Below are 23911 nucleotides of genomic sequence, written 5' to 3'. Positions count from 1 at the left end.
GAAGGTGCCCAGGGTTGTAATAAACACAGTAAGTAAGATTAGTTGTCCTGAAGTGCTTAAAATCTATAGGCTTGATTCTGCTTGTACTAAACCCAGTAAACACAATTTCCAGTCATTACAGTGCAAACAGGAGGAGAAATCACTGGAAGGAAAAACAAAGTTAAGGTTTTTAAACAGGCAATTTAAACGTGAAAGAAGATGTGGATGCACTGCATGCCGCATCCTCTGAGATTCTGGGGCGTTCCAATGAATTGAGCAGTAACAGCTGAAGGAGCTACGTTATGGTAATGCATTCGATGCAAGTAAAACTGGACACGAAAAAAACACTCACCCCAACAGATTGATTGAGCAGTCAATTCTTATAGATCAAATTTGGCTAAAATCAAGGGCATTCCCAACAACTTGCAGTTAAAGGTATAAAATATAGAGTCTATTTTCTCCCTTTTGGGGTAGCATCCTGCTTCTCTTACCAAACCCTGGAGTACTAGGGAAGAGATATTAATTGATAAAGATTAGGCTCAGTTATTTATCCTCTAAATTTTAAAGTAAAGTTACTAAAAGCACCAGGGAAAACCACAGCTGAATCAGGAGCTTGATGCAATCCCTACGCATAAATGATTAAAACCAAAAATGAAGCACGTGTAAACCTTCTGAATTCTGGATAGAAATCCAAACCATGCCAACTTAAGCCTATCAACAAAACAACACAGCCAAAATTTTAATCAAGCAATTCTCTCTCCCTGTCAGTACCAACCACCCGCACCGACAACTCTCCGGCTCCCTTCTTCGCAAGGTAACCAAAACCCAGTCAACTTCTTTGCCATCTCTTTCTGCCAACAGATGGCAATTTTTAAGTTACCTTTGTCAACGCTTAGGCCAATCCTTCCGAGCCATGGATTGTAAGGACAGAAGTCTCTTTTTCAGCAGGTATACTGAATTTTAGGACTGCTGCTTGCCTGAGCACTACCTGTTAAACCCCGATTTTTGCACCCTCAGCCTGTTTCCCATTAGTCACAACTCCTGCCTTCTCAGGCAGGGCTCAAACCCTCCCTGCGCCGCCACGGCCGGCACTTGCTCTCGGAGGACGCGTTCAGAGCGAGGTGCCTACAGCCCAACAGAAACGCACACATCCTGGACGTCAGAGCAATCTACAGTAAAGTAAAAAAATCAAAAATGCATGTCTGTAAAAGCACTAGTTACGCGTCCCGTACGTATCGTAGTCACACCGCTGTGCATCTTGATAATTACCATTTGGAAGTGCATTGAATTGGATTGCATACAGCACATACAAAGAGTATGTCCTTTCTATACCTTGTCTCATCAGCAAGTATAACTAAATCATTATTATAATCCAATTTAGCATACAAATTGCTAAAACCACATTTTATTAAGTCAGAAGGTTGGTCTTGACTTTTCTGTATCAACTGTAATACCAGTCTCAACCGTAAGAGTCCTTCCACCGCCTGCACCCGAGCCTCCCACTCACTCGCTTTAACTCCAGCCAACTCCATGGCAGACATCCAGGCCAAGAGAGTCTCGCACAACATACCGTAGGATCCGTACCAGTTGTTTAAAGATGCTGGGAGCCTTTCTGAATAAAAGTAAATTGCTTCCATTTCAAGTAGTTTTCTTAAATAGTAAAAATAGAGACTATGTACTGAAGGTCGTGTTCGCAAATCTAATAAAATGATAGATAACTGAACAAAAATTGGCAAGATAATATAACACATATCTTACCTTGCTCCATATATTTTTCTAGGATTTTCTTATTAATTTGTTTAAAAGTGTGTGCAAGTTTGGAAAGCTGTTACGTAAGTTCACCTCATTTTTCTTTACTAAAGTAAACGTAGACACAAGTGTATGATAGGACCAAACGGCAAAATGCAGACAGAGAAACTCAGAACAGCTGCATCTGGAACAGTCGTTTCACATGCATTTATCTCTGATCTAAACAGCTGAACCAAATACATATTTTTTGTTTGGACACATTGGTAGGTATGATGTGTGTAATTAATTGTTCATTCAAAAATGCAATTTCATGATGCATTTGATGATTTAGGTATACAACAGTTTTAGTTCTCAGAGCTGACTAAAAATAGTGATTTTAATTTATTCCTGCTGCCTACAATTACCCACAACCATGTATTTTTAAATATTTCCAGCCTATAAAAATTACTAATTTTTGCCACTTGTGTTTATCTGCATTTAGACTTTGATTTGGATAAATTAAGCTCTCAAGTGTTCCTTGCTTTATGAAACTCTGCATGTTGTACACTTCAACACAAATAAATGACTTCTACCATTAGAGGTTTAAATAATGTAATGTATTTCATGCTCAGCCTGAAGCTGGATTCCAATGAAGTTGCTAATGCACGTAATGATTAAGTGTAACTCAAATACTAACTGTGTTGTTGAAAACATGACAGGCAATAATTTGGTCTATTATATTCTGCCATTTAATTGCCTAGTACAGACATTCTCTGACACGTTATGAAGCAATGATTTACAATTATTCAAGCTGCAAAGGTCAGAAAGTGACATTATAATCATCTACACAGAGATCCCTTCTAATGCACAAAAACTAGGTAATACCACACAAAAATAGTTTTACTAGAGTAGCAACTTTCTATTTAAGATTTCCCAAACTGCACAACTATAAATAATTAATTTACATTACAGTACATTAAGGCATCCTTGAAAATATAATGTTTTTCCTGCTCCTACCAATAAATTTATGAATAAGTCTTTTTTGCTTGCTAAAAGCAATCTTAAGAGTATGCTTTCACTAAAAGTAGCCTGACATTAACAGTAATCAGTTAAAAAAAAATCTGAAAATCTAAAAGAATTTTTAGAACACAACACACAGGAGTTCAGCCAATTTTTTTGAAGCAGCTGGTCAAAGCACATTCTTATCTATAAAGTACGAAGATCTATTAGCCACTATACTCAATATAGGCGAATATTTTAATTTAGACATTCTCAAAGCAACCACTGTCATTAAAACACTGAACTTTATACAGATTAAGATCTCTGAACTATTCTTAGCATTAACAACAGCAGCAAAAGTCAAGTTATTTCCATGCTTAGGACACTATAACTCCTCAAAGCTTGTTTATATGAGGCTTTAAAAAATAACCAAATTTAGCAAAACAGTTACTTAGCAGAACATCTTATAACATCTCCAGAATTAATTGGGAAAATGAGTTTCAAAGCAAACCAAGAAGAGCAGAAAGTAAAAAAGATTAATACCTCCATCCATCCACCAAAAGACCAAAACAAAGCAAAAAAACCCACCACCAACAACAAAAAAAACCACAAGAAAGAACTACTTCAGCAAAATACAGAAAAAACCCAACCTATTCCACCCCCCCTCCAAATTCCTTTGTGTATACAAATACTTACTTTTGTTCCTTAAAACACTTGACTGCTATATATGGAATAAACATAAAGACACTGCTACAAATGTCCTTTCAATTTTTAGGAAGGTAGCAAAAAAATGTTTATGTGCATGTTTTAAACACTGAAAATTTTCCTAAAAATCCGAACCTACCTCATACCTATCTTCCTCAGTAGATTTTTAAGAAGTTGTAAAGGAAAGAAAAAAAAGAAAGCAGCAGCCACTCTTACTTGAAACATGTAACTACATCCCCAAAAATTCTGTTTCTGAAAGCAAAGGCAAGAAAAAGGCAAAGGAATAGTAGATGCATTTTTAAATCAAACATTGCCTATAAATTCTGTTCAAAAACTCAAGTGCAGAACAATGCATTTTTCATGTTCTACCTGAGGCATAAAATTTGAAAAGTGCATGATAAGCCTTTTCACTGCATTTCACCAGGCAAATGACACAAAAATTTTAAATGCTGGGCAACCAAGATTTGCTCATCTAACCCAGGGTATCAGCCAATTTCAGAGCCAGACTTTCAAAAATTAAATTCAAATATGCAGCAGTTTGCTACCCGCAGAAAATAGATACTATCTCTGAAATAATGGGATATATTTTACAGCCATGGGTATGGAAAAGAAAACAATTAACACACATCTGCGATAAGGAAATGAGTAGCAGACGGTTTATTCCAAATGTTAAAACATTAGCGGTGTCCAATTTCTGTGTCATGTAGTTTCTGCTGTGCAGCTGAAGAAAAACAAACCCTGAACTTCAATTAAAAAAAAATAAAACAACACAGCAAAATTACTGCCTTTTTCAACAACTAAGTGAATTATATATTGTGTACTTTGTATCGTGTAAATATAAGGATCATTTGGAAAATTGAGACACAGCAAACCCTTCCTAAAACAACACCACAGATAGAGCTTTTTGCTTTTTTTTAAAGAAAAAAATTCCAGAGAATTTTTCTCTAAAAAAGAAAAAAAAAAAAAAGGTGGTATTTTGAGATCACACCACACCACGATGTTGCACTGACATTTCACCTTTAGAAAGTGCCCAAGCAGATTCAAAAGCTTTTGAAACACAATTTATCCTCGCAACTAGCAGAGGGCTTATTACTATGAATCTAAAAGTCAGAGGATAGAATATTAACTACTATAGAAAAGAAAACATAGTGCAGGACCTTCTGTTTGTGACAAAATTACGGAGTTAATGTTCCTGAAAGATCACTTCACCTTTTAAAGCATGATTTTTAAAAAGGTAAAATTTATAGCAATTAAAGCTAATGAAGAAATGCAGCATGAGCTGCTTATGTTCAGGAACTAATAGGTCCACTGAGCATTTCTAAGATTATTTAGCCATCAATGATAATGAATTGACATTGTCAGTGGTGTTAATGTACCAATGCTCTATAGTGCCACTAATCCGATAGCCAATCGTAGCAATTTTATTTTTTTTTATGTTGCTACTTTATTTTTTTAACTTACACACTATCCAGTCCTTTCAATTAAAATAGCAGAAATACAGCACAGGCTATTACACTTTTTTCTGTTCTTCCACATTTAGGGATGGCACATTCATTATTTGGACTATGGTTCAAACTGCTCTGGTCATTCCTCCTTCTTCAAATCCTGCTCAATTCTTCAGGACTGTTAGCTACAGTACAAAAATGTCTTTTCCAATTAAATCAGTGTTAATATATAATTCTTAAAATACATTTTTGGTGCACATTAAGTGAAATGTGATGATTATTTATACAGGTATACAAATAAGATTTTTGTAAGCACAGGGTACTGTGGTATATGTCTCTTCAGCTGATTGTTTTGTCATATCTAAATAGGACAGCTCCACGTTGTTGATGAAAACTAGCAATACAATACTACACAAAAATGCAAAATGAGTACCTGCTTGGCTACCAGGTATGACATGCCAGCAACATATAGGAAGCAGTCAGCTTAGCAAAGTGACTAACATTTAAATCCACAGGTTAAATCATTCATACATGTTTTGCTCTCTTGCATAACTGTCGTGAATTGCAACCAAGAGTTGTGTAATTTCTGAGACAGATTCTAAAAATGTGTCAATCCTGAAGGAAAGGAATGAGCTTTTGAAAAAAATAGAGGTACTGTGCCAAATCCCAATAATTTTAATTTTCTTTTTATAAAAGATACAGTATTAGCTATTTTGAGATTTTTTTACTTTTCCTCTTACAATAACACAGTTAAATGATATGATGATTTTTCAGTTTTAAGTTAAAAGGGAACTGAATAAAGAACCATTGTCAAGTTTGTTGACAACTTCTAAAGAACAGAGCTTAGCCTTAGCTAAACAGTTTTGTGGATCTGTAGTTGTTAACTATCTTCCATGCCAAATTCTTGGCAATTCATATAGCAGAGATAGTAAGTAAAATTTTTCAAACAATATAAAATAGCCTACCACGCATAATGTTCTTTTTAAACATGCTGCAAAATAAAGAGTAGCACAAGTTATTCTACTACTGATATTCAGTGGACTTAAGAATTAGGCTCATACATTTTTATTTCTTGTTTCAAGAAGTCAGCAATTAATTTTCTTAAGTGAGTAAAAACATCCAAAGTATCTCATAATGCTGCATGCAAAATTATTTGAAAAACAGAAAGATGAATCAGTGAAAATCACTCAGCTGCATCTTCAGCTGAAGAATCACTTGTGCTTTAAAAAGTGTAACTCACTTTGTCCTGCAGTAGATCGGTATACTAAGGCTAAAAAAAACCCTCCTGCTGAATATTATCCCCAACATCACACCACACCATTCATGTGTGCACTGCATCATCTAATTGAACCTGTGCTGTTCTACACATTAGCCATAAGACTGCTATAGCAGGTTACATAGGTTTGAGTAAAATGTTTTTATATGATGCATATATTAGTTAATTTCTCCAGCATAATAACATTAAAATATATTTTTAATCAGAACTAGGGTATTAAAATCCAACTTTGAATGTCCTATGATGTACCATATATGCCATGGCATTTTAAAACCTTTTAAACATTTCTGCTAAATTAATTAGTTTTGCATTAAGGAGTCTCAATGCCTCCTATTAAATGCAACACATTTGAAGGACAATTAAACATTATGAACGATCCTTCTGAGGAAATAACGATTAAGTAAAAAAGAAAAACAAGATTTTTTGGGGTAACAAACAAGAACACAAGCATACATAAAAGACTTCAATTTATTTTTAAAGTCTTATGCCTGCAATATTTTAGATCCGTTTGTTTGAAAAATCAGTCTTCTGTTTTGTTTTCGTAAAGAATGAAAACCCTAATGGAGTCCAGAAATCTGTTAATGGTACTAAAATTATAACAGTATAGCAAAAGAAAAAAACCCACACAGTAAAGTCTATATTATATATTTTTTATGTCTTTAAATGGAATTTACAGTTCTCCCTGGCAATGTGAATGAACATCCTATAATTTAGTCAATTTACAGATTACAGGTTCAAATTGACCTTGTAGCCCATAAAATTGCTCATCTTCAGTGCAGGATTAGAAGTGGGAAAAGAATGTCATAACTGTATTTAAGGAATTTACCATAACAATGGAAAGGAGGATATGCATGCATAATTTTAGCCACTCTTGCTCACATCACAGTTTTCAATTCTGAAACAATGCATATCCTGCACTCTTCTCCTGGTTAACCATGGTGGAGACTGTTTCAATTTACTCACCCACAGACATGACACTTGTATTCCCTCATCCCAAGGTGCCTCTTGACATGGTTTCTGGCATCTCCGAGCTGAGCTGTTGCAAAGTGGCATATCTTGCACTTGAATGGCTTTGATCCTAAGTAAAATTTAGCATAAGATATGAGTTGAATTAGAATAATATATCACCCACGGTTAAAGAAATAAAAAATCCTGGGAAAAAATAACCTTTAAAAAAGCCTATCCCACATTTAACCTGTTTGAGATTTTTGCTTAACAAAAAAAAAGTATCTATCTCGTACATAAATTTATACTCCCAGGACACAGACGGTATATACTGTACATTACTCATTAAAGTTTCCTTAAGTTCAAGATCATGGAAACTACTCTCTTAACTTTTAATAACAATTTATTCTTTTTGTATTATTATTAAAAAAACCCACAAAATATTAAAATAAGAAGACAACATAGTAGGTGGATAACCTTGCAACAAGACGGCAAAAGTTGTTCTACACCCTTCCCCATTTCCAAATGCTGAAACTCAGGTAATCATCTTAAAGTGGCTTGATACTGGTGTAAACTGCAAAATGTACTTGTTTTTTAAGCAAATATATTTAAAGTAAAGTAATTTTACAAGTCTCCTGACTTTGAATAGATTTCACATTAGCATTGGTATTTCAGATTTGTTCTGTCACACAGAGAAAATGATTCATCACCTAGCTATTGTAATGACATGCAATGTATGAATATACAGTGGATAAAATATTATGCCTTTATGACTGTTTTATGGTCAAGAATTTATGATTATTCTGCAAACCAGAAGTATTGACATTTTGGCTATTATTTATTTCAAGAACAAACTTTAATATTAAATGTCTACTGCAGACCAAAGAACTCTGAAATTATTTCTCCAAGGAAGAAGTACCAGACTATTTCTTGTATCACACCAGTTCAGCAAAAAGTCAAATTATGTGTCTATCTTAATTAACAGTGATCCTCTCTCGAGGAAGGAAAAACTATTTTTTTTACTGAAATAGTTAAATTGGGCACATGTCAGTCCCCATGTTATTACATAGCAACATCATTCTAAAGCATGCTGTAGCACTTTCCAATTTTCTGACCACTAAACCCCTAAATCAGTAAATCAAAATCATAGAACTGCAGTTAAAAGTAAGTACAATATGGTTACAGAGTCTCCATATTATGTCTAGTATATGTTTTGTGAAGTACTTCTTCCAATACAGTTAAGCATAATATGAAATATGTGATCTTTAATAAATACACATAAAGAGCTCTGATAAGAAAAATGTTGCACTGTATCATACTTGATCAATGAACCTTTTTTCTTTGCCCTTGAAAACAGAATATCCTCCAAGAATCCGTTGGTGAAATTGAGGATCTTAGTAAAAATTTTTAGAGTCTTAAATTTCAATTTAATTCCCAAAAGCTGACGAAAAATGAAGCATTTAATTTTAATCTTCTAACTGAAATAAAAAAGTCAACAGTATTAAGCACGGGCAGACAAGGTTGAATATTTCACAGTTCAATGACAATGAAGCCAGATCTCTTAATACTTCCATTTCTACTGTTGGAAGTAGATGTAAAATATATTTAGCACCTGAATGGTTATATCTAGTCAGCTTTATATGTTTAAATATCAAAAGCAGGTTGAGACTGCAGCTAACAGCAATCACGTTCTATCAATCACACTGAAAAACCCCAGTTTATTTAAATGATCCTGAAAAAACTAAATTAATCATTAATTTGGTGACATTTCAAATCAACACTGCATTCTATAGAGACCCATGCAAATAAAAAAAGGCCTATCTTTGCATTAAATAAGAGAGTATTAAAAGTTGACGTTTTAACTTATGATCTTAAAGACTAATTGCACAATTAATAACATCAACGCCACAGCTGGAGAGGATTTTTTTAAATCTATTGGTGTTTATACTGCTCTTTTTTGTCAAAGAATTCAAATACCATGTGGATTCAATCCTATGTTCTCTTAGTTTCTCTCCTACCGATTAAATTGTAAATTCGTTCCCCATTCTGTTACTGCAGGTGTCCCACAGGGCTTCCATACAAGACCTTTGCTGTTTTCCATTTACATGACTCCTTTGTGAAGAACTTGAGTTCAGACCAATCATAGCTACAGTGTGCTGACAATACAGAAATGTATTATTCTGTTGACTGCTCTCATCCAAAAATCACTGAGGCCTTGAGGTTTTTTTATTTATTTCTCAGATCCAGAGCTGAATATCTGTTAACATCTCCATTTAAACTCCATGGAAATTCAAGTGCTGGCAGGCTCCAGTCAGTACTTACCACCTGAAGCAAAAGCAGCGCATCTCCCTTTTAGGTTGCTGGTGCCAAATTTGTTCCAGTATGTTCTTGGATGGTTAAGATGAAGACATTACACTAAGAGTTAAACTAATGGGGCAAAAAATCTGTATTTGCCATAAGGCTATCTGAAACAATGTTGAAGCAATTAACCATTTCTTAGCCATACTTGCATTATCACAAACTTTAATGGTTCTCATATGCTGTGTTAAATGTGATACTATTGGATTCACACTTGGCTTTTAGTTCACAGAACAATGAGAAAAATACTTTCAATATAGCATCTTTCCAACAAAATGACTTAAAAAAAAAAAAAAAAAAGCCACAGAATTACTTTACCCACAAGTTATGGCATGGAAACCAAGTGTACATTTTTAGCAGTAAACAATAAGGCTCTTAACAGGAGAATTGGGAAAAAACAAAACAAAACAAAACAACAAATTGAAAATAGACTAAATTTAAGAGTTCTGGTCAGGCAGACAAAAACCATGCTACTGTTTCACAAAAAAAGACTGGAGGGCATAGTCCTTATTTTACATTAGGACAACAGAGACCCAAAACTATAAAAAAATTAACTGTCTCAGCTTTAAGCCAGCCAAACACAACATCATCTGCACCTGCAGGCATAGCTGTGTCCCTAGCTCAGGCCTAATGCAAAGTGAGCAGATCCACACGAAACATCATCATACCATCTCCTCCTATGTTTAGGACGTGAGGAGTAAGATACCACACTTACACTGAGCAAATCTTCCATTAACTGAGAAATCTGATGAGAAACGAAACAAAGATGATGTGGTTGCAGGTGATTTTTCGTCAGATGTTGATTGTTAATTAAGTTTATGGGACCTCCATCAATTGCGAACTAAAAAGTCTTCCACCTCTACTACTCCTTTTATTTTTCTTTACACTTCCTCATTTTCACTTGTCAACATGTGATGGACTTACTTGTTATCTCCTCTCTAGCGAAGCTTCCCTTTCATTTGCAATGTGAAAATCTCCTACATTATTTAATGGTATTTTGAAACATTATTTTGCTATTAATGGAAATCATTAGTTGTATCTTTCTACAACTTTACCTTCCCCCCTCCCCCCCAAACCATCACCAATTACTCAATTTAAAAAAGGCAAGGAGTTGGACATGGTTACACATACATACAAACATATATATGCACACCTGGATGCTGAAGGAAGATTTTTTAAAGAGCACATAATCAGAACAATAAATGTGAAAATGTGCAGCTCTGCTCCTGTTGTGTACCTGGTGTTACCCTGGAACAGACGGGAAGCTAGAAATACTGTACTTTGCCTCACCAATGTTATAAGGCAGCGTGTATACAGTTGGTGGAGTAGGTCAGTTCCCTCTGCCACCACTCCCAATAACCCAAAAATATTTGTTTCTTATTCAACTGCATCTTTGTGATACAGATTGGAAGAAAAGGTTCTATAAGTCACAAAGGAAATCACAAATATGAAAATACAGATTGGAAGAGAAAGCCTTCTTCCCATTAACTATTAATAAAAGTCTCCACATTACTATTTATGTGAATAAGCAAAGCATAAGAAAAGCATTTCATTTAAAGGTGCCATGAGAAAGAGGGCAGATAAAACTCTATTCTGTAACCCTTCTATACCTCCTCTGCACACACTACCGAAAAATGACTTGCAAAATGAAATGTATTCTTTTACTGCTTTGCGTATTTAGGGCCATCCAAAAGCACAATAAAAATATACTTCATGATAAGACCTACACACAAGATGTTAAAAAGTACACTAACTTTTACTAAATGTTACAATCAATGATGTAACTTACGTAAGTAGGGTTGCTTTGTCATATATTGATAGTTACCTCACTTTCACATCCACATTAACTTGATTTTAAATGCAATTAATACATATAGTCAAGGAAGACTAATGGACTACATTCTGCACTTAACCTGGTGGACATTTTCAAATGGCACAAGTGACCAGTGCAAACCTATTTTGCATTGTAAACGACTAAATAAATCTTAATGGATTAAGAATGATCAGCTATCAACACACAAGGGAAATTAAGTGCTGAAATGCCTACATTGATTATTTTAAATTATTAGCCTTACTCTGTTCTTGAATTTGTATGCTTTTAGTGAGCTTTAACACATTTACAAGACTTATTGACTATAATTACAAGAGAATTCAAGTAATGGACACATCAATTATAAGCAACATGTCTTGACCAGACAGTTGCATAAAGAATTCTAAAGAGAGCTCCATTAGCATCCTCCCCCTTAGTTTTATTCAGTTTTATCTGCCGTAAGAGGGCATATTAAGGGCTTATACAGCTGTTCGGACCATGTGAACACGAGCGTCCCTCTAAAGACTTAATACTGCATTCAAAGTTGGATATTAGCTGAAGCAATAGAGATAACTGTTATTGACAGGATAGAAGTAATGCTGGAAGTATTAAGTATGTGAGTTATTGGTATACATGAATACTGCAGTTGTAGTAAAATACTTTGAAAGGTTTGAAATACAATGTCCGTGTTCCCCAAGATTAATTTTAAACTTTGTTGTCCAGTCACGCCCTTGCCTTTTCATAAAAAAAACCTTATGAAACTATTTTAGGATTATGCCAGGAATTACCATTCTTTTATGTTTCTTTTTTCTTACCTTTTTGTTCTCTTCCTTGTAACCATGCACTAAGTTTCAAATACTGCATGAATTTAAACTATAGCTTCCATAATAAGCCATTATTTAAAAGTACAGTAAAATAAACCTTACAGTTTTAATGAAAATATGTTCATTGAAATGTGAATTTATTATTCAAATCCACTCATAAATTCAACCATGGAGACACCACTTGTCTAAGCAGAGCTCAGTGATTTAGAAAAGCTGTCTATTTAAAATAAAGAATGTATGGCAGGTTTATAGAAACATCGCAGTGAATTTTTACATAAATTTAGAACTGCAGCTTATGCATTTTTCTACAAAAATGTTTTTAAATTTTCCACTTAAAATCAAACATAAAAATGAATTGAAAGTGTGATCAGCACAGAAACTAAATCAGATGCTACATCCCTGTGCATCACATCAGCATTACACACTACCTTCCAAAAAGGCTGACCAATTCCAATTCCCCTAAATTATTTCTACAAAAACCTCTTGCTGCGTCTTATTGGTATTTATTTAGGAATGATATAATATCAAATGCCTATCCTGAAGCATTATGTAATGCTGAAAGTGTAACTGAATTGAAATCAAGTAAACAATTTGGATATTAAACAACTGCAAGGAAGAGGAAGTTAGACAGAACAGTTAACTGTTCTCTCAAACCACCACTGCTTCATTATATAAATTTAAGAACCAATTAATGGTTACAATTTAGATTAAAGGGAAGGAAATCTCTCTATATGAAACAAAAAGCAGAAGGGTGACTGCGCTTAAAATGTTCTTACATTTTCTGCCCTTTGATCACTGTATTTTCATACCCCTTTAGGTAATTTTGAATTTCACTGGGGGCTCATCAGGCGATATGAATGCCAGTTCATAAGAAATGTTAAAGAGATTAACATGCAGAAAAAGACCAATGGTATAATTCACTCTGTTTGAAAGAGACCACTTGCAAAGAGAGCATTTCCATACCTGTATGGGTACGGATGTGAGCTAGGAAGGCCATGGAATTGCTACTTCTACACATCTTCCCACAATACTTGCAGACGTTGCCTTGGTTCTCTTCCCTCTCCCTGTTTATTTGCTCGGTGTCTTCCACAATGTACTTATTCACTTCCCGCAACAGCTCTTCGTGCTGCTCTTTGATGTGGAGAAACAAGCTCTGCTCCGAATCGAAGGGCTCCGTGCACTTCACACACTTAAAGGTAGCACCTCCTTCGGGCAGCTCCTCCACGCTCGCCTGCTCATTTCGCATGTGCCCGGCACTCGCCAAGTGCTGGTGAAGGTTGCTCTCTGTGTAAAATGATTTTCCACAGAGTAAACAATGAAAATGTTTTTCTTTTGAAGGATGTTTCATGGCTATGTGAACATTTAGTCCGCTCAAACCATCTGCTAGAAAACCACAGTCGTCGCAGCGAATACGTGTCGATTCCCCCAGGGAAATTCCTTCTGACTTTTTCTTTTTCCCACCACTTGGTGAAGGATCTGCTTTCACTGTGAGCTCACTAGCTTTCACCCCACCTGACATCTGTCCTTCAGCAGAATGGTCAGCGGCTTCCCCATCTGGATGGCTTTTTAACCTCACTATAGAAGAATCAAACTTGCCAAAATTTTGCATTGCCTTTCCTTTATCATCAGCACTGAAAACTGTTCCTAAAGCCTCATTACTACTTTCTTGCATGCCCTCAGCTGTTGAGCCATCTGCCTCCCAAACATTGTTATTTATAGTTACTTCTGCTTCATGTTGTGCTTCCATAAGGGCTTCTTCCTCCTCCCCAGTAGGATCCTCTTTGAAACTTCTGTCACCCTCTAAACTATGTATATTTTGTACCATTTCTCCAATGTTTCCAGCAAAATCTGATTGTTCTACTGCACTACTTGTTTCTGGAAGAGTTAGCATACGTGGGTTATTTTTTTCCAGTGATATTTTTTTAAGAATGCCTGTGTTTCTACACTCTACTTCATGGTTTTCTCTATTTGCTTCCAAGCTTTCCTCACCTTTTCCTGAATTCAAGTTTGTGCTGCTTGATCTGTTTTGATTTTCTGCAGTGCAATCATCTGAGTTGAGCAGCTCCTGACCATGCCTACTTTTCTGCAACTCACAAGTACCTGTTTCTTTAACTGATACTTCCTTGTCAAGTTTAACAGCTTTATCTTTCTGAGGAGTTTGCTGGAATCCTTCGCAAAAAAGGTCGTCTTCTCCATTTTTAGCTGTCTCTTCAAGTTCACCTTCTACTGCATTTTGGGAACTGCCACCTTCAGGCATTCCTGGAGATGCATTTTCATCTAAGACAGTACACTCAGTTAAGCTTTTATTCATATGATCACCTTCTGCTGCGTCATTGGCACATTTTGTTTCATCTAAAACAGTTTTTGATTCTCCTGCACTGTGATGGTGCTCCTCTTGAGACAAAGCAGTGCCTTCTTTAGTGATATTTGCTGTGTTTGCTTCCTCCCCAGAAGAATAAACGTAAGATTCTCTTCTAATTTTATGTTTCTCTGTTGCTGCATGCCTAATCATCTCTCTGCGAGTAACAGCATAGTAGTCACAAGCCATGCAGTAGTATTCAAATTGTTTTGTATGTTTTCGCTTCACATGCAGCTCTAAAGAAGAAGAAGAATGAGCAATGAAGCTGCAGTGGACACACTTGTTGTCGTTTGCACCCACTGCTCTTCTCTGGAAGCACGGGTCACCATCTTGAGTAACCCTCGCTGGTTCCAGAAATATACTTTGGTTTATATTTAATGGAGTGCTAGTATGCTCCAAATCTGGCAGCCTACTGGCATTTACAACTTTTAGCTCAGCATCTCCTTGCTCAACTTCCTGATTGTCTAAGACAGAATTTTCCAGATCTGATGACTGGCTACCATCCTCAACATGTTCATACAAGGCAGTCATGGGGCTATTAACCTTCTTGCTCACAGATTCAAAATTACCTCCTTCAGGGCTAACGATGATCTCCGAGTTCTGTTTTCCACATCCTTCTATTTCAACGCGACTTTTGTGTTTTTTGGTTGCACAATGGCGTTCCATATCTCCTTTGGTTACAGTATAATAATTGCAAACCTTACACAAATAGCTGTACTGATGACTATGCTTTCGTCTGATGTGAACAGTCAAATTTGTAACACTGGAGGCCAAAAGACCACAATGGGTACATGTCCTAGAAATAGTGCCTTTGGGTTTCCCCCTTCTGGGTGCATTAGCTAAAACCAATTCATTTCCACCAATCCTTTGATCAAGTGGAACGAATTCTTTATTTCTTGAGATGTTTTCCACAGAAGAAGATGAAACGTGTATAATTTCTTTATCTAACTCTGTATTCCCACTCCCAGAAATGGAAGGATCCACCACTGTTTTAATACCACCAACACCAACACAAACCTTTTCAATACATTCTTCAAAACGTAGTCCAATGTTGTTTTTCCTGGCATTTTCAAGGTGCTTGCTTCTTTTGATATGCTTCTCCATTCCTTCCTTACTCAGTGAGTAGAGATTACATGCTTTGCAAAGGAAGTGATACTCCTGTGCGTGTCGGAGTTTTATGTGCCTTGTAAGAACCGTGGAAGATCTTGTCTTATAAAAACACTTTTTACATTGAAATTGGGTTTTATTCAGAACAGAATGCTTTAGTTCATTTCTATGATTTATGAAAGAAGAGTCTGAAGTTTTTGCTTTCACTGATACTTCCATTTCCTTTGCAAGATTTTGGCTATTGTTTGATACTGAGTCAGCATAAGTTACCACTTGCAAGGTCTGATCGCTGTTACTCAATGGAGTAGCTTGCTGAAATAACGAACCATCATGTTTCTCATTTTTTTGATGATTTATCAGTTCTTCTTCCATTTGAAAAAAAAGAATGCAAGTTGGACAACTATGAGACATATTATGCGCTTCACTCATATGGCTTCGAAGGCTGATCACATTCAAGCTGGTAAATGAACAGAGTTGACAATTAAAGCTACAACCACCCATCTGGTGTTTACTGTCCTGACAGTGTTGCTTCATATCTTCCCTGACTCCAGAGGAATAACTACACACCTGACAATGAAACTGGATCCTTTTTGTATGAAGCTTTGCAATGTGAATTTCCAAACTTTTTCTGTTCTGAAAAACATGACCACAGTCAACACAAGTATGAAGAACACCATGATCAGCAGTAAGTTTAACATCAGAATGTTTAGTATCTGTAGTGCTGGAAGAAAGGGTATTTAGCTTATCTTCAGTAAGATCTTGACTTTCTGAAGTAGTATCGCAATTACTTTTAGCGTCTGTTTCTAATTCTGTATGTGACATAGGGCTTGAATCACTAGGTTTAAGCTGTGTGCTGGAGATATGGTTCACATGTACTCTCCGAGTTTCAGATTTGCCTCTCTTACTATTACCCAACAAATTGTACCTTCTTTTAACTTGCCTTTTTAATCTAAAAGACCTACTTTGTCCAAATGAAGACCTTAACAAGACAATGTTTCTTTTATGTTCCGGTCTATCAAACCTCCTTGTCATCTTTAAACTGCTAACTAGCTTTTTGGTAGTTGGAGGGAGTTCTATTTTCTGCAAGATATTTTCTGAGGGCCCTGGTATTTCTAGTTTTTCACTACAGACTTTATCATTTCCTTCTACACTGGAAGAAAGCAACATTTCTTCTGTCACAGTATCTGTTTTTTCAGTGGGAACATTTGAAGATGGTATCATTTCAACAAGTTCAGCGCCATCATTTTGTTTAGACAAGCTTACTTTTGAGCCTTTCAGTGCACTGCAAACACTTAATTCTTTTGTATCAGCAGTTCTTGCCCTTAATTTACTGGTCCCCGGTTTTGCTCTGACATTCCTCTCTTTGGTTGCAGTAGATTGTTTTTTTTTAAAGGATTTTTTTGTCAATATCTGCACAAATCCACCCCGTGCAGCAAGATTTTGGCGTCGAAGGTGCGTCTTGCCAAGGAAATGAGAATTCAGGAGATTTTCCTCAGCACTCTGAAAACCACAAAGATCACAACAAAATATCTTGGATTTCTCATGATCTTGCTTGACATGCATGTGTAATGTTGAACTACATTCAGCTGTGCAACTACAGTGAGGGCATGTTTGCTCTTCGGGTTGTTTAGAGGGGCATTCTCGTTTATGTTTTTCCGTATCAGAGCAGGAAGGTAAACACTGATTACTCATTTTGCCTTTAAGATCTTTGTCTATGTTTCCAACTGTATAGCCAACCCTGATTTCTTCTGAAGAAGATAACTTATCAGGAACAGCAGCTGGCACCTCTTGTGAATGTTTATTTTCCATGTGAATTTTCAATATGGCACCATCAGCACATTTGAAATCACAATATACGCACAGGAAATTTGAATTAAATATGTCATCACTAAGACAACTGGCAACTCCTTCCTTCTTTACAGCTCCAGCTACTGTACTACCTGCTTCTCCAGCTATGACTTTGTGTAATTTCCTTTCACTATCTTCAATGTCTTCTGAAGAACTCCGCTTTCTTTTTCTGGAGACATTTTCAGGTTTGTCTGCTTCAGCAACATCCAGGTTTGGTGATCCTGACAGTGCCCTTTTGTTTGTGCCATTCTCTTTTCTCTTCTTTTCAAGGTCCCTGAACACTTCATCTGGTATCAGCCTTGTTTTCTGCTGAGACAAAGAGTCACATCCAGCATTTTCTCCTGATATATTTCTCTGGGATTCTTCTGTCAACTCAGTTTGTAAACTCTCATCAACATCATCTCTTTTCTTATTTTGCTCCCCATCCATTCTTAACATTGATATTATCAATTGTAGATCATTTGGGTTAGTACCTATAAAACAAAAGAGTTATTATTAGTCTTTCATGCACAACAAAAAGTTAAAAGATTCAAGGCAAAAAAAACCCAATATAGCAAATTAAATTCATGGCAGGAAGACAGACAACAATGAAAGATATGAGGCTACATTTTCAGCATGGTGTCTAAACTTATGACATCTAATAATCAAACCAACCTCTAGACACTTGGTTACGGAGCTCTCACTGTGATGAGCACCGTGTGAGTGAGCACTAGCTTCAATAGTTTTTGTGTAATCAAGTAATTTACTACATGCTTAAACTTGGGCAGACAAGCCTAACCATTGTTTCTGGAAGCATATTTAGGACACGAAACACTAACAGGTTTCAGGGAACCGGCTATGGGATGTTCAACTTTTCTTGAACCACAAATCCAGGTTCCCAAATGTAAAAGCTCCAAGGAGGAAATGACCATGACTGCAACAACAAGCAAAACAAAGCCAACATCAATGTTAAACATTGTAAGTATGAAGCTTGCTTTCCTTCCTCTGCTTCGATTACCTGATAAAGAGGGAAAACACAAATAGAGCCATCTTCTAAAAGAATATGCCACAAGCAGAGTTCCCCATCATTCCTAAAATATCCTCTAAAACATCATTTTCCAACTGGGGGGATGGAGAAAGAAAAAAAAAGAAAAAAAAGTCATGAAATAGCAGTGCAGAGAAGGGCAGATCTTTGAACCCCAGCACAAACTCAAACCGTCCAAATCCAGTTACCAAAAGCTTTTGCTCAACTGCCCAGTGTGACCTCCCTGCTCCCAAAAAGATGTCACCACTAGAAAACTGATGCTACCAACACAGTTTATAAGAGGGATGGGGGTGGGAAATCAAATCTTGACATTTATTACCTTTTCATTTTGATATGAAGCGATTGAGAATTGAAAATGCATTTCATTTTAACAGATGATTAAATACTAAATGTTTATCTATGTGCTTTACACTATGATTTAAACATCAATTTGCTGCAGATCCAAGTATCCAGTTTTTTGTTCAGTTACCCATTGAATGAGGCCATGACCACAATTGTAAGTACTTCTTGACAAGATTAAGTAATTGCAATGTTGATACAGACAACGCAGGGTACAAAAAAGCTATTCAAGTACATGCTAAAAAAAAAAAATTATGCTTATTTTTGAGGACAAAATTAGAAAGTATTAAACTGGGGAAATATACTCAAATCAGTTGAACTTACTACCTATGAAAGTAAAAAAATGCTTTTCTGCTTAATAATAACTTAGGGAAGGCCTATAAGGAATTGAGTGCACTATAGTTGCATACATTGAACAGTTTTTCAACTGTAGGTCTCTCATTGAGCTAAAGTACTGACCACACTTATACCAAGCTAGCTATACCTAAATAACATGAGAATAACCACCTCTACATCACAATAGCCCTTCGGAGGATCCAGATATTGCTTCTGTAACTGTGGTTTTCTGGTTCTTATACACTATTATTTTTCTTTGTTCACTAAACCGTGATAGAAACTATCACAATTAGTCAGAAATAAAACAGTCAGGTCTATATTCTCAGCTGGTTTAAGTCAGCATATTGTCAGTATGTTCAAAAATGCTACAGCAATTAATAGCAGAGAAGGATGAAGCCTTTGAAGTGCAAGCTTACCCTGAAAAGGTTTATGAGCACTGTTTGGGATACAGAAAAAAAGATCAGATGAAAATTATGTTGTTTAACTGCAGTACAGCTTTATTTATATAACTTGGAAAATATCGTGAAATTACTTCAGGGATGAGTGCCACAAGTCTATCCTTAACTGTCTGCACGCAGCAGCCGTGGGTCTTTTGCCTTGCTGCACCTCCACAGCAGGTTCCCAGCACACCACTGAGACCTGACCACTCTTCTCTTGCACAGCCTGGGGAAGAACAGCAGTTTTTTCTTTGCTGTACAAGACAATTTGCAATCTCAAACCAATTCTCCATCTTCTTTATAGGATACTTTCCTCTCAGACCATCTGATTTATCAGAAAACCTGTCCAGCAGTGAACTAATACCTGCATGGGAAATTTCCAAGATCAAAGGTTGTATCGGGATAATTAGGGGTTTCTCCATCGACAAGAATTCATACATTCAAGACATATTAAAAAGTAGGGGACTGGTGGCTCCACACCGTACTCTCTTCTGACACACTTCATGCCCATTTAAAGCCATCCTATAATTTGATTTAAACCTTAAAGCACTGTCACACTGAGATCAACCTCTGACAGAAATCGCAAGCCACTTTCAGCCAGAGATACAGTAATCACTGGAGGTGGATGCTTCCCAGCTGTCACAGGCAGGTATCAGCAGTCTCAGAACATGCCTTTTCTGCCACACCAGCACAGATTCAGCTCCTCTCCATTAGCCATCCACACACCTCAAAAAAGATGGCTGATTATTTGCATACAGTCCTGCAGGCTTAGCCTTACTTCTTGGCATTTGATCACTAACTCTCCTATAGAAGTTCATCCTGTTTTGTGCTTTACCAAAAATCTTGGCTTGCAATCCCAGTTCTGGCGTCCAACCTTGTCTTCAACTCAACTGTATTGCACCAATTAAGGATTTTTTCAAGTGCTTAGGGAAAAGAAAAAAAAAATATTTCCCTTATTTTATCTTTGTAAACTGTTTGTAGTCACTACTACAAACTAGTTGCTAGGCAAGTGAAAAATGCAAAACACAAATCTCATAGGTGCTGCCAATAATTTAAGTATGAAATTAAAACAGTCACCTATGTAATACAAATATGCAATGGAGCCTTACACCCCAGCCTTCTTGCCTAATTCCTCCAGTTCTCCAAGTTGACAGTAAATGGAGACACTTATCTCTGCCTTCATTTCAAGACAAACTTCTAGCACGCAGACCGGGGATGCACTCCACTTCATTTACAGGCAGTACTCCTAATGAAGTCAACAGCCTCACATCTATCCCCACAACTAAAAACACATGTTATCAAGACAATAGCTCCTTGGCTGCACAGCACAAGTTAGGCATAGCAACAATTAATGATAGGCCTTTACCAGTTTCATCTCTACCTCACATCTGAGTTTTCATTAAAGTAATCTCCCCCTGCACACCCTTCCCAGAGTTAGATTTGCCTGTGTCCCACCTCCGTATAAACTGTGTCAAAATATCACTATGTGGGAGTACGCACCTGCATGAAACCATAATCCAGAAAGAATTCTCTAAAAAAAACAACTGAGGCAGTTGCTGTTGTTTCTCTAACATTACCCCTATATTGATTAACGTAAGGAATAAATTGCCTTCAACTACTTTTAGTTCTCTCTTGAAGTTGCCTTTAGGAGAAGAGCACATCTTCTGAGGTAGACACTTAATGGCTACTGTCACTACATTTTGCTGGGAACATCGTCAGCGATTTGCTGAGCTGTGGTCAGTTCTCCACATCTCAGACGAGATCTAGACCACAACACTGAGCCCTGCCTCTGTTTCTCCCCGCTATGAACTTTGCTCGGATAACACGGCTGTGTCTCTAGTGCAATTTCAGTAGCATACGCCTCAGCGTCCTTGATGGGAGACTAGTGCCTCGCACCCACAGGCAGCTGCGGGCAGACCTCTTCTCAGCTGCCTGCGTGGATTTATTGCACAAATGACTGTCACTACTTGAAGGATGCATTCAGCACACCATAAACCTCCTGTAGGCAAAAGGAGCGTATAGGGCTTCCTCTGCTGTCAGCTTCTCTCCTGAAAGCCCCTTCTCAGATTTGCCACAGGACGACGGCAAAGCAACAAACTGATCACAAATCTGGGTGGTCCTAATCCTCAGCCTGCATAAATCAGTTCACCTCGGCTCTCATCAAAGCCACTACACTAATTAAGGGCTAGTCTAGTATTAATACAGGAACCAATGCATCAGAGAAGGCATCAACAGCACTCCCAAGTTTGTACAGTCCCAGTGACCACAAGATACATAAGGTTAAATGGATTTCTTTCTGCAAAATTAATCTTGGCTCAAACCTTAGTCTGGCACAGGGATCGTCATCAGGAGCAAACAATCAGCACCTGGAATTTGATTAGATCAACTGGTAACCAAAACCACATTCTAGATGTAACAAGTAACCCTCTGCAGCCACAGCGGCTTAAGTACACGCTGAACTCCAACTCCTACTTGTTAGTGTGACTGAGTAAGCCTTTTGAGATCAATGTAATGCTGGAAAACTCATATAGCAGTAGAAATGGGGAAGAACAGCTCTTGAACTACCTTATTCGTGGACCAACAAGACTAAAAACAATGCGAGATGCAAGCTCTCATGCTTTTCCTTCTACCTTCACCTTTTAAAGATTCCGGTTATGTTTTTACAAGTGAACAAATATCTAAAGCGCAACAATACGTAACCACTTAATGCACTGCATAAATAAACCAGAAAGGATTTGTATAGGCTCCAAGATTACACCAATGTTATCGCCAGGTACAACACAGCCGAACACCAGAGCACAGGATCAAGCCCAAGCTCAGCAGACAGCAGTCAAATCTTCAGTATTTCCATAGTTTAAAACCTCGTTCTGTCAAACAGTGCTCTCTTAACATCATATTTGATGTTCAAAATGAAGCTGTTCTAACTCAAAAGTGGGTTGACTTTTTGTAACATAAATCTTTTGTTAATGTTCATATAAATCAAGTATAGCTGAACAGATTCTTAAAGGATATGACCAAAAATTAATTTGCCACATTAGCTTCAGGTTAACAAATTCTTCTGCTTGGAGACAGTCATACATTACCTAACACATTTTAAGGTTCTTTGCAGCACACTGCTGTTCCTGAGTTTGGGAAAGAAACCTGGTGTGGCCTCAACATTTTTGCACAGAAAAAGCTAAGCTAAGTAATTCTACTGGAAATAGGAGCTAGGTCTTTAACATAGTGCTTTTCTTCAATAATTTTCCAAGTATCCAAAAGAAGTGAAACATGTTTTTAAGACCTTCAAAAGCAAAATGGTTATGTCACATCTGCACAGGCCAAATATCCAAATCCTTACAGAATATATAAGAAGACATGCACATTTTTAAATTACAAGTGCGTAATACACAATACTTTGGCTATGTCACAGAAACCAATATAGCTAAGGATTCCCCTCTTTCACACATTGGGATTTCCAAATGGTCAAAATTGTGGAGTTTTTGTTTCAACATTTAATCTAATTTAAAAGACATCCCACAGTCACAATTCAGCACCATCTCACTACCTATAAAGAAGAAAATGAATACAAAAAATGAGAAAAATACCACTTCTTGAGCTGCCACCACCATTTTTTACCAGATAACAACACAGATTTTTGTATTCTTCCTACAAAGCTTTTTTGTATATTGATACAGTATCTGCTACAGTTCTATACAAAAGCATCAGTCATTTGCAGAAAGAAGATCTTTTCTTTGATGGAAATAGAGAACATTTTAGTTGAGTGTTTTCTCCATTTTTTTTTCCTCTGGTCCAAAAAATAGTATATAATTCCTCTATGCCAAAAGGTGGAGACAGTGCAGTTAAGATTTTCAGAGTAAGACTTGCATTGCCCTAATCCTGAGATTAAATTTAGAAAGTAGTAATCTTAAATTAAGATCAAAAGTACAAGCAATTCAGTGATGATCCATAAACCTGTAATGAACTGCAAAGTTGCTTAACTTGATGCTCAATACAATTTTATTTACTCCTCTTTTTGGTCATATGCCAGCTCTTTAAGGGAACGGGTAGGGGCGTGTACAGAAGAACCCAAAGAAAGTATATTTACAAGTACTAAATTTCACTTTGGCTTTTATTTTTTATGCTAATCCTGGCATTAGAATTCCCAAGGCACTTCTCAGTCAGAGTATGATTGTCTCCAAGTAGTCAATACCCAATCTGCAGTGTTTGTAAAGGATGCGACATATGGAAAACAGAGTTTCTCTTTTTTCCAGTAAAAATTCCTCTTTTTCAGACAATTAATTCTTTCAATGAAATCATGGATACAATGAAGCAAAATCATTTTAATGAGCTCCTTAAATAGCCTGCACAAAACTAAATGTGAACAACTCATCTCAACATATGACCTTTGTGTCA

At 36.6% G+C, this 23911-nt stretch overlaps 1 protein-coding gene across 2 annotated transcripts in view; it reads right to left on the bottom strand.

The window, feature by feature from the left end:
* The window catches only part of ZNF407 (zinc finger protein 407), a 350474-nt gene that overhangs the window by 304888 nt on the left and 21675 nt on the right, over positions 1-23911 (bottom strand). For both annotated transcript variants that reach the window (XM_041122972.1, XM_030011806.2), the window contains exons 2-3: positions 13033-17856; positions 7096-7210 (exon numbers count right to left, since the gene is read on the bottom strand). In XM_041122972.1, coding sequence (XP_040978906.1) covers positions 7096-7210; positions 13033-17821 — 4904 coding nt within the window. In that variant the 5' untranslated portion in view covers positions 17822-17856. The remainder of the gene's footprint in view (positions 1-7095; positions 7211-13032; positions 17857-23911) is intronic.

The sequence above is a fragment of the Aquila chrysaetos genome, chromosome 4 (genome assembly GCF_900496995.4).
Source record: "Aquila chrysaetos chrysaetos chromosome 4, bAquChr1.4, whole genome shotgun sequence".
Lineage (NCBI taxonomy): Eukaryota > Metazoa > Chordata > Aves > Accipitriformes > Accipitridae > Aquila > Aquila chrysaetos.
The sequence above is the reverse complement of the archived record's forward strand: the minus strand, read 5'-3'. Positions and strand labels throughout refer to the sequence as shown.